This window comes from Nanorana parkeri, unplaced genomic scaffold (assembly GCF_000935625.1).
Source record: "Nanorana parkeri isolate BGI_ZX_2015 unplaced genomic scaffold, ASM93562v1 scaffold1116, whole genome shotgun sequence".
NCBI classification, from domain to species: Eukaryota; Metazoa; Chordata; class Amphibia; order Anura; family Dicroglossidae; genus Nanorana; species Nanorana parkeri.
In genome coordinates, this window is record NW_017307384.1 from 405,423 (window position 1) to 419,371 (window position 13,949).

Sequence of the window (13,949 nt, forward strand, 5' to 3'; positions counted from 1 at the left end):
ATTGTAACCCTTTCCTACCCTATCTAAAGAAACAAATGGCTATATACACTGAGTGGCCAGATTATTATGACCACCCCATCAGTACTTCGTTGGGCCACGAGATGACTCTGTTGGGCCGCCTCGCAGTGGCGTAACCAGAGTTCTGGGCGCCCGGGATTAATACTAGTTCCCCCATTGCACTACCGTACTACTAAAATGTTGTTAATGTAAGCTGTGCACTATGTCTGATAAACAAGTAAAAGGTTTTGCCTAGAGATACGCTTTAACATTATACGGTGGAATATGGCATGTTCATTTCCCGTTTCTTACACTAGGTGGCGCCGATATCCCCGGCGGAGCCCTGGACTAAGTGCTAGAGACGCTCTGGACGGCACTCTATGGTCGTACTGAAGGGAAGAGCGAGCGCTGAGGGCTAAGGCCGCTCGTCGCTGGAGGACCCGAGCTTCCCCCGAGGGTGAGAGGGGATAAAATGGCCGCTGTGAGGCCGCCCTGGCCTGTCTCCCAACGCCGTGTCCCTATTCTTCTTCGAACGGGAAGGTGAAAGCGGCCCGGAGGGGTGACACGGTGGGGCCATGGGCTCTCAGACGCTGCAAATCCTCCGGCAGGGAGTGTGGGCTTCCATCACCGGGGGCTGGTACTACGACCCCCACCAGAGCACCTTTGTCAACACCCTGCACCTCTACATATGGCTCTTCCTGCTCTGCTTCCCCTTCACCCTATACATGGTGAGTGTATAGAGCCTCAGCTGCCTCCATCTTGTCTGCTGTACAGGCCTTACCTACTGCTCTGCTGCCATCACCACAAATGTGCTTGTTAAGGGGCACTGACAGGGTTTAGGAGGAGGAGGGGTACTCACAGGATATTAGGGTACTCACAGGATATGGGGGTACAGAAAGGATAAGGGGGTACTTATAACCTCAAGCAGTATTTTGACAGGGAAATATCAACAATTGCCATTTACCATATCATTAGATCTGTCATATCATAATCCTGAAACACACGTATATACACATACGCACGCATGCGCTTACACACATACTCTGATCTATACATCCACCGTTGACATCGGATAGAGATATAGATATATATATATATCTATATAGATATAGATCTATATCTATATAGATATAGATATATATCATTTGAAAAGTAATCTTTAATATTTTAAAATCATCAGCAGTAAAGTACATCTCCAGACAAAAATGAAAATAAGTGTGCGTAGTTTATAACATTTAAAAACTTTTTGTATTCTGCTGTCATTTTTATATTCTTTGCTCTTCCATAGCAGTTACATGGTGATGCTGTCAGTTCCTTGTTTATTCAGCCATTTCTGTTGTGTGGCTGACAAAACACTACAATACAATACGAATGTATAGGGCCGTCTTGCTGTTGGTACCAGGAAGTTTGCCTGCACATGGGAAGTGTCCTCCTACGTGCATGTGTAGTAATTCTGGAGGAAGCACTGACACTGCATCCCTTTGCCTGGCTCTTTGGCACTTCCTGGCCACTACTGGTGCGCTATGTGGAGAATGTGTCACATGACTAAGAGAGAAAAATAAAGGTAGTTATGAAACTATTTTAGCATTAACTCCTAGTCTTTTAAGTGATGCCTAACATTGGGAGCTGGAGGTGGGATTTCTGATTGTGATCACTGTGATTGACTGTCACAATGATCACATGATTGGGAGCCCGTCCTTTCCTCCTGATCGCAATATATGACCGGGAGCTGTCAGTGACAGTTTGGTAACTGTGCCGGGAATGCCGAGTGAGTGTGCTTTCAGCACAGAACAGTGGCTGCGTATGTGACAGTCCAGCGTTAAATCCCACCTCCAGGTCGCTGCATGAATGTGGATGGTGTAGGCATAGTTCAAATGTAATCAATGCACCCACATAAGTAAAATAAAAAACATGTACATCTAAATATAAGTATAACATAAAACATAGTCAGACAGGTGACTGAAGCCTTTATATCCTGGTGAATCTGCCATGTATGTTCCTGATGAGGCACTTCCTTTTATAGGTTGACAACACTCGCTGTCTTCCACATGCTCTCCTGTGTTGTCACCCAGTGTCCCATGCACTTCATGTGGAGTCTATACTCATTGCACAGGCATAGTCTGTCATTGTCAGCTTCAGGAAACCTACCTTGAGATATATGTAGCCATTGCTGGATTCTTGCTTGTAGACAGGAAGTACCTGCAAATTAGATTGCACTTAGATGCAACAAAGGATGAATAAAGCTGAAAACTATATAAAAAAAAAAAAGGCAATAGTTTATTATGAGCAGGGCTTTAGCAAACTAAATGTAATTTAGGGTTCACATTGTATTTAAAAAAAAACCCTTTGCAGTGGGACCCCCACACTGCAAGGGTTAATATTCACTATCTCTAGGGAAGGTAGAGGGTGATATTACTTACCTTATTCCTCGCTTTGGCACTCTCCTCTCCTTGCGCTCCGGCTTTTGGGCAGTCCCTTGGCATCATTACGTACATGGCTGTTGGTCCTGTACTGTATGTGAAGAGGTAAGTGTGCGATCGTGACCTGGGGAACCTTAGACAGGAGGATTCGGCTACCGGTCGCACAGATAAAGGGAGCTTGGCAGAGCGAGGAATAAGGTATAAAGTAAGTATTTACACCTTAATACTTTTATACCCCTAGACTTAACAAGCATTTAACCCTTGTAGAGTGAGAGAGGCTCGCTGCAAGGGTACTTTTTTTGCCTCCTGAGTTGGGCTTTTATACTCTGGCTTTTCTCCACTTTTTTTTTTCCCTATGAATTTCTGCAGAGTCTATGAAAGTGTAGAATTACAAGCAAAGAAAAAGATAAATATAAAATATGTGCAGGGAAAAAAGGTGACAAATCTTTTTTGTCACCTGTCAGTGTTTTTCGGAGAATTGATTCCTCCTCTTCCCTGTTGAAAATAATGGGTTCTGTTTGGTCAATGTTGTAAATATAAACATGAAATAGTAGATTTACCCCTTTTTAAGTAGTCTTCATCACTCTACTCAAGAAAGAGATGTATGATCTTAGAAATCTTGGTCCTTTTCTCTTACAATTGATAGTGTAAAGAGAGATTATGGCACTTGCCCTCAGCGCCCAATTCCAGGGGGTTTTGTTCCTAGGCTAAGTAACTTTCACTGCCATCAGCCGCACCTTTTCATACTGTCATTTGTACTTATGAAGTTTAAGGGAAATTCCAGCTATTGCATAAAAATAATAAATGCACATAAAAGAAAAACAAAGTGCATTTATTTATTTGCATAGGAGCCGATAAAGCATTGCAGCTACAATCAGTAGATCGTGAGTACGATGATCTGGCTCCTGCAGACTCTTCCTCCCATCCTTGTCCATACCCAGGTACCGACATACAGGGACAGTAGGGTGAGATCGCTGTACTTGGGGCTGATTCACACCATGTGCCTTGGAGCTGTGCTGGCTGTTGTTTCTAGCACAGCCCCAACGCAAGACAAGGCAATTTGCCGGGTGGTGTGCGCTGAAAAAGAGTAAGGTGTGTCTTGCATTTTTAGTGCAGCGGCATGCAACGCGGTACAACAGCCTCACACCCCTCTCTGCCCGTAGAACTAGATGAAATGTCACAACAACAAAAAGTCCACAGTGCAATGTGCTGGGATCTGCGTTTTGGGACTGTGCTGGGTCACCGCACAACAGAAGCTGTGCGATTAGCGCAGCATCTGGTGTGAATGGGCCCTTATACATCATAGAGAGTTAAAAGTCCCTCTGCCGTGGTGGCCCATGGGACTTGTAGTTTCTTCCATTTGCGGTCAGATCCTGTGAAAGGAACTGACTATGCTTCATGGGTGTAACATGAAACATGGTTAGAAAGGTAAACTAAGCCTTTTAAATCTGTGAAGAATGATCACAAAATGATGGAAACTGACTTATTTTAACATCCAAGGACTTTTTACTAATCTTAAGCTTCAGACCTTGGTGTGCTATTATTGTGCAAGTCCAAAACCCTGTGTAGTGTGATTTTACACCATTAGTAATCAACAAAAACCTCCAGTTCTATGAGGGAACAAGGGGGAGGAAATGAAAATGTTGCCCTCTGCAATTCAGAATCTCTCATAAAATGTCAGTAATGTTTAAATGTTATTTTAGATGATGCCATAGGAGGCATTTGACGATCGGTTTGTAAAGCCACATATTAGAATTTGCTTTGCAGTCTACGAGGTCATCGTCCCTATTGACCGAGACAGTTTTTGGTATACTGTACTTGATTGGATTGTGTGTGTTGTCATGATGACATTTTTGTGAGTCCGTAGGTTTGAATTTGTTACATGAACAAACTGAAATGCAAGTGAACAGATGTAATGTGTGGTAAATACATTCTGCTAAACGTTTGGTTGGGTTTAGGCCTTTGTCAAAAGCACAAATTAGTTAAAAACTCTTGTCAGTTGCTTTTGAAATTAGTTCAAAACTCTGCACTAACTCCGTACAACTTCCATCTTTCTCCTCCTGCACTTCACTTCAACTCAACCCGCTGCCATGACCAGTACCGCCCTCTGGCTAAGCTTACAGCACGGATTGGTAGGCACTGCCACTAGCTCTTTCCTGCTTGGTCCAGTCTCATGTCACGTCCAATGCACATCAGTTAATTGATAATGAGAATCGTTGACAACTATTCTCATCGATTAGTTGATTCAATCCTAAATTGCTGTATTCTTTCTCTTCATGGGTATTACTGCATGAATATCCGCTAGGGTGTTTCATTTCCTGTGTCTACTTTGCTGATTGTGTAGTTCAAAGGGTAATGCCACTTTCCCAGGCAAGTTTGGGGAAATGGCATGCCCTCTCTATCTCCTTGAGCACCTGACCATGCTGGCCAATGTTCTTACTGCTTCTTAGCACTCCAATACTGTTTACAAATGTAGTGCAATAAGGCACCTAATGGTGTCTATTACTCCACACTTTATTAAATCTTCAGTTCTTTTCTTTTGGCGCCTTAACAGTTTTGTCACCAGGTTCAAGAGAGTTTAGATTTTGCATAGCATGCCTAAGGAAATGCCAACCTTCAGAATGTTGGTATTTGCATAATGTTTTGCAGACTGGCAGTGCAAGCATGAGATTTTTTTTTAAGAGAGATACAGTATATATTATGCCAGCCTTACAACAACAAGGGCTTTTCCTGGTAAAGGTTTACTTCAAAGGAATCATTTACTGAAAAATATGGCACCCGCCATTGCTGACCTCTCAATAATGCTGGTTGTTGAAATTATTATATCTCTAAAACAGACGGGCAACTAGACTTTTCAGAAGGGGATGTTAACAATGGCAGTCCCCATAATATGTCAGTACAGGTTTCCTTTAAACAATGGAGAAATCGGATACTAACACACTCAGAGGAACGTGTTTCTTTTTTTTTTTTATCTGATCGTCAATGGCTACAGGTCCAAGTTGTGACATATTGCCTTTAAGCAGTGTTATTTATAGTTGTGTTAGAAGATGAAAACACATAAGCAAAAATGTTTTTGTTTTTATGAAGCGAACGCACCTTTTTAGTACGCAAGCATTTGGTTGGAAAACGTATGTAATATAAATATTTTGAGTACCTCAGCCCTTTCCTCTGACAGTGACTCACAAATATAATAATCATTCTGGGTTTTTCATCCTGGGCTGCGTAGTCTACCCTGACTAATGCGGTTTGTTTAAACGGTGCTCTATGTGGAAGTGTTAGACTATATTAGTTTAACAATTCTGTTTTTTCTGGTTACTGTTGTGACAAAGTACTTTGCTAGCGGAGTGATAACCAAATCTATATAATAATTTTCATCTCAAAATATTCTGGACTGGAAAGCAGTTTTGAGATTTGTTTTACCTTACTGATAGTATATTTTTAAGAACACACAATTTTGTACATGTATTCATAGCTGTGAGCCTTTTGTAGCATGTTTCCCTAAGGCCCGGTGCAGACCTGAGCAATCCGGGATCACGCGGCCCTGCTCAATTGCAGATATCAATTGCCGCGTGGCCCCATTGATTGCAGCAAGCGCAGAAGAAAGGTACGTGTACCTGTTGTTGTTTTTTTTGCGATACACGACACGCCGCTGTTTTCGTGTTCGAATATATAGACGGAATTACGGTGGGAAACTGTGCAATTTGCCCAGCACAACTGTGGTGCCATTAGAAAATAATGGCACACACAGCGCGATCGTCTGTAATAGGCGACTCCGTGATTGTGTGGAAATCCGTGCGTTATCGGTCACAATTGCAGCGTGGTCACAGATCGCCTAGGTGTGCACTGGCACTTAAATTCTTTCCATAGTTTTGCTTAGAGAAGGAAATACATTTCTTTAAGTCATAAAACTGTGAGCTGGTGTCTTTTCATTTATGCCACCCATGCCCCTGTAAATCTGAATCCCCCCATCCTGCACTTCAATAATCCCTTCTTATTTTGTTTGTGTACAGTGGCACTTCATTTACGGCAGTATATAGAAAACCTTGAACCATTCACATCAACCCCATTTTTATAAAAGTTTATACTTCATAAAGTTTGTACCACAGCCCTACACATTTGTGCAGTATAGGGATGGTTTCATTGGAAATCAAGTTGACCTACCGGTGTGTGGTTTTAGGGTGACAACAGCAAACCCGGGGAAACTCACACAGACATGGTGAAAGCGTTCAAACTCTGGATTATGTCCTTTACGAGACCCAGCACTTGAGAGCAACATTCCTTGTAATTCTGTTGCACACGGTTTTTTTTACCAGACAGAAGTCTGACATGGTGATGCTGCATTTATGTAGTACAGAACACCAAGGGGCATGTTTAATAAGCAATGAGTGTGACATTCACCAAGTATTCACTGCAAGTGAATCAATTACTGTAATGTAGAATGCATGCAACAGGCAAACATATTATTTTGTGCTGTTTTAGGTTTTATTTGAATAGACATATGCAATGTTTAAGTCCTTAGGCTCAGAATCATAGGACGTAGTCTTTTTATTGCAGCAAAACTAGTCTTGATTAAAAGGGAGTACATTGTTCCCAAAATATAGTGACATAAAGAATGCCCTTTAAGGGGTAGATACAGACATTCACATGCTACACACTAGCACTGGGACAGTGAAGGTGAATCTTCTTGCTGAGTTTATGCCCTGGAACCAATGCAGCAGGTGTTTGGTTTTGAGGCCCTTAACCCCTTCGTGACTGCATCGGGGCTGTTTAATCAGACTCCCGGTGACTTTTGCCGCCGGGACTCTGTTTAGTTAAAGGAGAACTATGAGGTTGAGTGAAAATCACTCAGCCTCATAGTTCGAGCCGACGTGTGACAATGAAACTGTATACGGTATGGGTATAATAAATATTTTTGGGGGATGCATCTACTTTAGGACAATTACATTCTCTATTACTATAGGTCTGGCTCCATTGTAGCAGAAACACCTATCATAGCATTGTGTTGTAACTACAGTTCATACAAGCACTGCCACCACAAATTTACCAGCCCACAGCCTGTTGTTACACTGTACCAGCAAAGTATTAAAGGAGAACTATAAGGTGAGTGATTTTCACTCAACCTCATAGTTCGAGCCGATAGCTGGGTGAATCGCGACCGTAATGTCGGGATCCGTCCCAGCTGCGGCGGTCTCGGTATACTGAGCTTTGGGTGATGGGAGGATGCTAGTTTGTGTCCTCCCGTGACCCTTAGGAGAACTATGGGGAAAACACTTACCCCATAGTTCTCCATTAAACACTGGTTTTTGACGATAGAAAGATTAATTTAATTCATTCATTATTCAACAGAAAGCTTTATTGGCTAGCTGCAAATTTAACCAGTTGACATCCGCGGTGTTAAACCCCCTTCCCATCCAGGCCATTTTTCAGTATTCAGCGCTGCGGTACTTTAACTGACATTTATTCCGTCATGCAGCGCTGTACTGAAATGAATTTTATACCCTTTTTATGCGTGCCCGCTAGGGGGCGCGCGCGAGCAGAAAAAAATTGCCGTCTGGAGACGGCAACCCGCAGATGCTGCAGTGCCGTCCGTTTTTTTACTACGGGCGGACGGCAAGAGGTTAAAGACGGAACATGTTAAAATGACCGGAAATTGGTTGGTGGGGAAGAACACATGGCCTTTTTAACTTCTTTGGTGATAACCTGATTTCTCGCATTTTATAATGGTCTAATACAGCCTCTTTAAATGCTAGTTACATAAAATAGGTTGAAAATTTACCCAAAATAATTTTTGCATAGTTTAATCTTCCTATAGTGGTGATAGACATGATTTGTTCCAGGAGAGATTAGGAACAGCTGTCACAGACTGGCACCAGCATGAATAGTATTAGTAACACAGGGAAACTATTAAAAACTGTAACATTCCAAGACTTATTGGGCTTTCAGGAGTCTAGCTGCTACAGTTATGTTGGTATGCTGGTAGAAATAGATTGAGTCTTCCATTAATAGCATAGAGATTCTTCAAAGCAGACCTCTGGCCAAAAATAAGATAACAATTAATGAAACTAAACCACCTTTTGTTGCAATATCCACCTTTTAAATCAAGAGCTTTCTTCCACAGTACATTTTTTTTTCTGCTGCTAGATGTCCTTCGTCAGATGGCTAGCATCATTCAACCTACATCATCTGAGCCCAGGTTATCCAGGACCTGCCCCAGCTTGTGACTAGACGGTGAAAGGAGATGCAGCACATGAATGAGCTCATCACTGTCATTCTATTTCATCTTCCCATCAGCATGTTTCTTGTCAGCACACCAACAGATTGACTCGTTGTCCTGTTTTTTTTTTTCTCACACTCCTGCCCTGCTGTACACGGACTGCAAACGGCTGATAATGGGTCAAATTTAATGTACATACAATGCTTGTATGTAATGTATTATTGATTTACAGACCTGCATTAATTTGTGTCTTGTATATCTGCTTAGCGTTCAGCTAGTAGTTATAAATGCTAAACCTTCTGACAGTGACGATGGGGGGTTGTTCCTTCCACTGACCTACAGGTCCTAGGTACAATTTTAAGGTGAAAAATGAGGGAGCAAATATTGAACTTTAACCCCTTCATGACTGAGGCCTTTTTTTCATTTTTTGCACCCATGTTATATTCCACATTTTAGGCCTGAAAATGACGTAAAACCCCCCAACATTATATATTTTCTGAATGCCAAGACCCTATAGAATAAAATGGTGGTAGTTGAAAATTTTTATGTTGCGCAATATTAGCGCAACTCCTTATTAAACCCCAAAATTTAGTGACAAATTTAATTAAATGCCCCAAAACACAACAAATTACCCATTTTTTTAATGAAATATAAAAGATGAGGTTACAACGAGTAAAACGATACCCAACATGCCCAGTTTACAGATTGCGTGCGTCCGTGAAATGGCGAAAAACTGCAGTACCTCAAAAAGTCCACAGACGCTTTAAAAGCCCCCACAGGTCATCAATTTAGAGATACCCCAAAATACTGGCCCTAGAATTATTGCTCGCACTCCGGCGTGCGCGGCGATACCCAACATGTGTAGCGCGTTCGTCGTTTTCATACGTAGGCGCACCCGACGCGTGTTTACGCGGGGGACTTTTAAAATGTTTTTATTATTATTAGATTTATTTAAATTTAATTTTAAAAACTTTTTTCTTTTTTTTTTTACTTTACTTTGACTGCTATCACATGGGGGGGCTTACAAGCCCCCTCATGTGATAGCAGATGGTGGTGACAGGTACTCTTTAAGGTGATGCTGGGGGTCCAAAAGACCCTCAGTGTCACTTTTACACTAGAAATAAGCTATTGAAGTGCAGATCTCACTTCAAGTGCAGGCGCAAAAGTCACCGGGAGTCTGTTTAAACAGCCCCGATGCTGGCGACGTACACTGTACGTCGTCAGTCACGAAGGGGTTAAGGGTCTCACTTCTCCTGCAGCAGGAGCAGTTTTTCTCTTCCTGTTATACTACAGAATGAAATAAAATCGCAACGGAAGTAATGAGAACCTCCTTGTAATGGCTGTAATAAGTGTGATGATCTCACTGCTAGTTCCTGCATTGTATACGGGTCTAGCATCTACCCAAAGTCAAAATATATTTTTTTGGAAGGCATGTTATGTCATTTGGTGACTCTTTAGATGTGGTACTTGCACTAGTTTTCTTTCACTAGGTTCTGTCTTACACACGCGTAGGGCTTTGTACCTGTCTTAACATGCCCAATGTGCATTAAAGGGCTAATTTTCTCTAGTAATTTGGGAAAATGGAATTACCCGCTCAAATCTGGCCCCTCTCCACTGCTATACTTTTGGTGAACAGTCCTTCCTCTCTGCCAGTTTGGGTGTACTATCTGTACCCTGTACTGCCATCCAGCATAGCCCTGCGCCATTGATTTTTACTTTCGCTCACAAATTGCGAGCACTCGGTGGTCAGCGCCGTCAATGAGTAGCGCTTCTTAAGTACTGTTTTGGTTGGTCGTGGTATTTGCATCACAAGTAGATTGTCATGAGGGACAAGTAGATTGGACCTCTGCTTTAGTCCTTACACAAGTAGTTTTGTAAAAAATTCCACACCCCTGATTGGGGAAGGTGTTTTTTAGTCCAAAGATGTGCACCGAAAGTGCTGATAACATTGCTACTTAATGAAAATGCAGAGTACACAGGACAGCACTGGATTTCTTGTGGGGGTCAGCAAGTTTTTTGTTTTTTTTTCTTGTTTTTTTTAACTTATCGATGAGATATAAAAAAAACAGATAATAGATCCAAAGGGAGCAAATAACAGAGGTCATTGTTGGTGACATATATTTTAGGCCTGCTTAACATATGGGCGGCCCGGGACCAAAAACTGCGGATTGCTGGCCGTGATTGGGGTGCCATTAGAAATGAATGGCTCCACTTGCGCAGCTTGCGCGGGTTTTCCGCAATCAAACATGAAACCGCGCGGATCGCCCAGTTGTGAACCGGGCCTTAAGGAAAATGTGTCTTATTTGTACAGTTTGAATACTCATTCGGTTATATTCTTGTCCTGAGATAATGCAGGGTCAGGGTTGTCTGCCATGCACTGCATCTGGATGCTTTGTAAAAAAAGTTTAAGTTAAAAGCTAAAAGCATCCAAGGCATCTCTAAAAGGTAACATCGTGAATGGAAAATATTTAAAGCGTCATATAAAATCAGCTATTTATTACTAAATGTGCATTTATTATTTAATAAATTGCTGGAAACCAGCCAGTCTGGAAGCTCCACTGCCAAGAACGCAGATGCATATCCTTGTTTTTATTTGAATGTGTTTTTTCCCTGTCCATTGTGGACCTGTTTGTGGCTTCACATGTAGTTTGTATCTTAAAGTAACTAATAATAGGACAGGAAAAAAGCATTTTTATTTCTTTATTTTTTTAACATCCGAATTATATAAATGTATTCTTGTAAAACATTCAACACAAACACCCCCCCCAAAAAACATATTACTTGGGTATAATAACCAAGAAAAGTTATGGTCAAATAAGTATCAACATGTAAAAGTTGGTTTGTTCCATAAGGAGCAAAGAACAGCTAGTCCTGAAGTTTTTAAAAACAAGTAATCAGCGGCTGCTCCTATAGTTCTGTCCACACGTTTGACTCATCTGGTGCCTGAAGACATTGCTGGTTTTAGTTGTGGGTTTGGTTCTGGTGAGGTTTCTGCTGGCAGGAACAAAATGATTATTTGTTGGAGGCAGAGGCCATATTAGAAGAGCTGCATCAGCATGGAAAGATTAGCTTTGCATAGGTTTTAGCTTCATTTATGATTCATGTTTAGACAGACATGTAAAAGAAATAAAATAAGAAAATTAAAATATTCTACTTGTATATAGAGAAGATAGCGCACTGCTAAATATTTTTTTCTGTTTGCCTTCGCAAATCGGGTTAGGTCTAGTGCACATAGGCTTTTTAAAAAAAATCTGTTTGGTTTAGCTGTATAAAGGCAATCAGTCTGAATGCTTGGCCGAACACATCTTAAGGGCCCTTGAACAGGAGCCCTGAGGCCTTATTCACACGAGAAAAAGCCAGCACGTACAGCTGCGTGCACGGCCGTATCGGGCAGCTCCCGGGAAAGACAGGTGCGTGTGATTAGTATGCAGCCCCTGTCCTTCTCTATGGGAGTACGCCACCCTACGCTCACCCGACCCGCACGCTAGTGCGGGTGTCTACTCGTACGTTGACAGGATGGACCCTGTCTGCGTCTGAGCCCGGAAACCCACACCCATACGGAGCTGCTCCTGGGGCGAGCGTAGGCCGGCCTAAGGCCGCATACTACCATAGAGGACAGGGGCTGTGTACTAATCACACACAGCACCTGTCCTTCCCGGGAGCTGCCCGATACAGCCGTGCACAGAGCTGTTTTTCTCATGGGAATCAGGCCTAAAGGTGGCCATACACTGTACAACCATCGCAAGACCTTAGTCTTGCGATGGTTGTAAAGTGATTAAAAAAACGTATGATCTGCCCATCTTGGACAGGCAGATCGTACTCTCGATCATCGCAAGCCCGCCCCCCTGAGGGGCGGGCTTACGATGACTGCAATGAGGGGCGGGCTTAAGATGACTGCAAAACGGGCTGTGTGCGCGTGCACACACCGGCCCGTTCGGCAGTTGTCGAACCAGCAGACCACTAACTCGCCGAGAATCGTACGATTCCCGGCGGGTTTTCTAGCCTGCTGGTTCGACGGAAGACGTGCGACCGTACAGTAGAAACGGTTGCACGCCTTCCATACACTGCACGATTCTCGTACAATCGCGGGATTTCCCGTGATTCTCGTATGAGAATCGTGCAGTGTATGGGCACCTTAAGGCTGGCCATGGGCAACTTGCTCATTTTGATCACGGCAAGACTATATTTTTTTTCTTCCAACTCTGAATTCAGCTTTAAAGAGACTTAGTCACTTTGCAGTAAATGGGCAATATGACTACTCTGAGTTACAGTATGCATTTGCTCTTTGTGCTTAGTAGAAACTCTTGCTTGTAGGGCCTTTTAATGGTTGTCCATTTGTAAGAGCATCGTCTGCCCAGGCTGTAATGTTCCAGCCATGATATGTTGATTGAACAGCTTGTGTTTCACCAAAGTTCACAGGGAAGAGTCTAATTTTACATTATCTTTGAAAGAAGAGCGGATTTATTTCCTGCATTCGTTTATCAATGCTCTGCCATGCCAATCTAGAAACGTGTTACAGCAAGCTAAGCCAGACTGGCATCTTAAAAGTGCAGACACCCTTAGAGCTTGTTCACACCAAGCGCGGAGCAGATCCGGACCAGAGCAGGTGCAGACCGGATCAAAACTGCGTCCAATGTATTCCTATGGTATTTTGACCTCCAGTTCACATCGCAGCGTGCGGATCCAGACCAGATCCAGACCGGATGAAAAAAATGCGGCAAGCCCTATTTCCCATAACGTCTTCCAGGACAGCATCACGAGATGGAATCTCCTCATGCTGTCCTGGAAGACTAATGGAAATAGAGTTACCTGTAAGTCCTAACTCTGAATTTTACCTGCTCTGGATCTGGTCTGGAACGCATCTAAAATGCAAAAACGCATGCAAGTGCCTGAAAGTCCATGTTAAGCTTTTAAAAAAAAAAAATTTTTTTTTTTTTTAACCAAAATCGGCCCTAAACGCATCTAAAACGCGGCACAACCCACTACACTGCGTGTGCAGAAACATGACCGGATCTGGTCTGCATTTGGTGTGAACAAGGCCTTTAGGCGCATCAACTCTCCTACACAACTTAACATGTAGCGGAGTTGTAGTGAACCCCCAACTCTTTGAGTGCTGTCAGGAAGATGAAATATTTACCTTGTTCCCAACTTCCAAGGTCATTGGCTCATTTGCAAGCATACCATGTCTTCAATGAAGATGGTGCAGCTGCTACAGGTTTTGAGCTACAAAGGTTCCAAGGTATTCTAACATTGAAGTTAGTTAGTTTTTAGTGCCGCTAAAAAAAATGGACAAATATATATATATATATATATATATA

The 13,949-nt window shown here is 42.6% G+C and overlaps 1 protein-coding gene across 1 annotated transcript in view; it reads left to right on the forward strand.

Moving 5' to 3' along the window:
* The first annotated feature begins 358 nt into the window (after positions 1 to 358).
* PCNX1 (pecanex homolog 1 (Drosophila)) overlaps positions 359 to 13,949 on the forward strand; it is a 110,715-nt gene continuing 97,124 nt past the window's right edge. The window contains 1 exon segment of the mRNA XM_018567924.1: positions 359 to 725. Coding sequence (XP_018423426.1) covers positions 573 to 725 — 153 coding nt within the window. The 5' untranslated portion in view covers positions 359 to 572.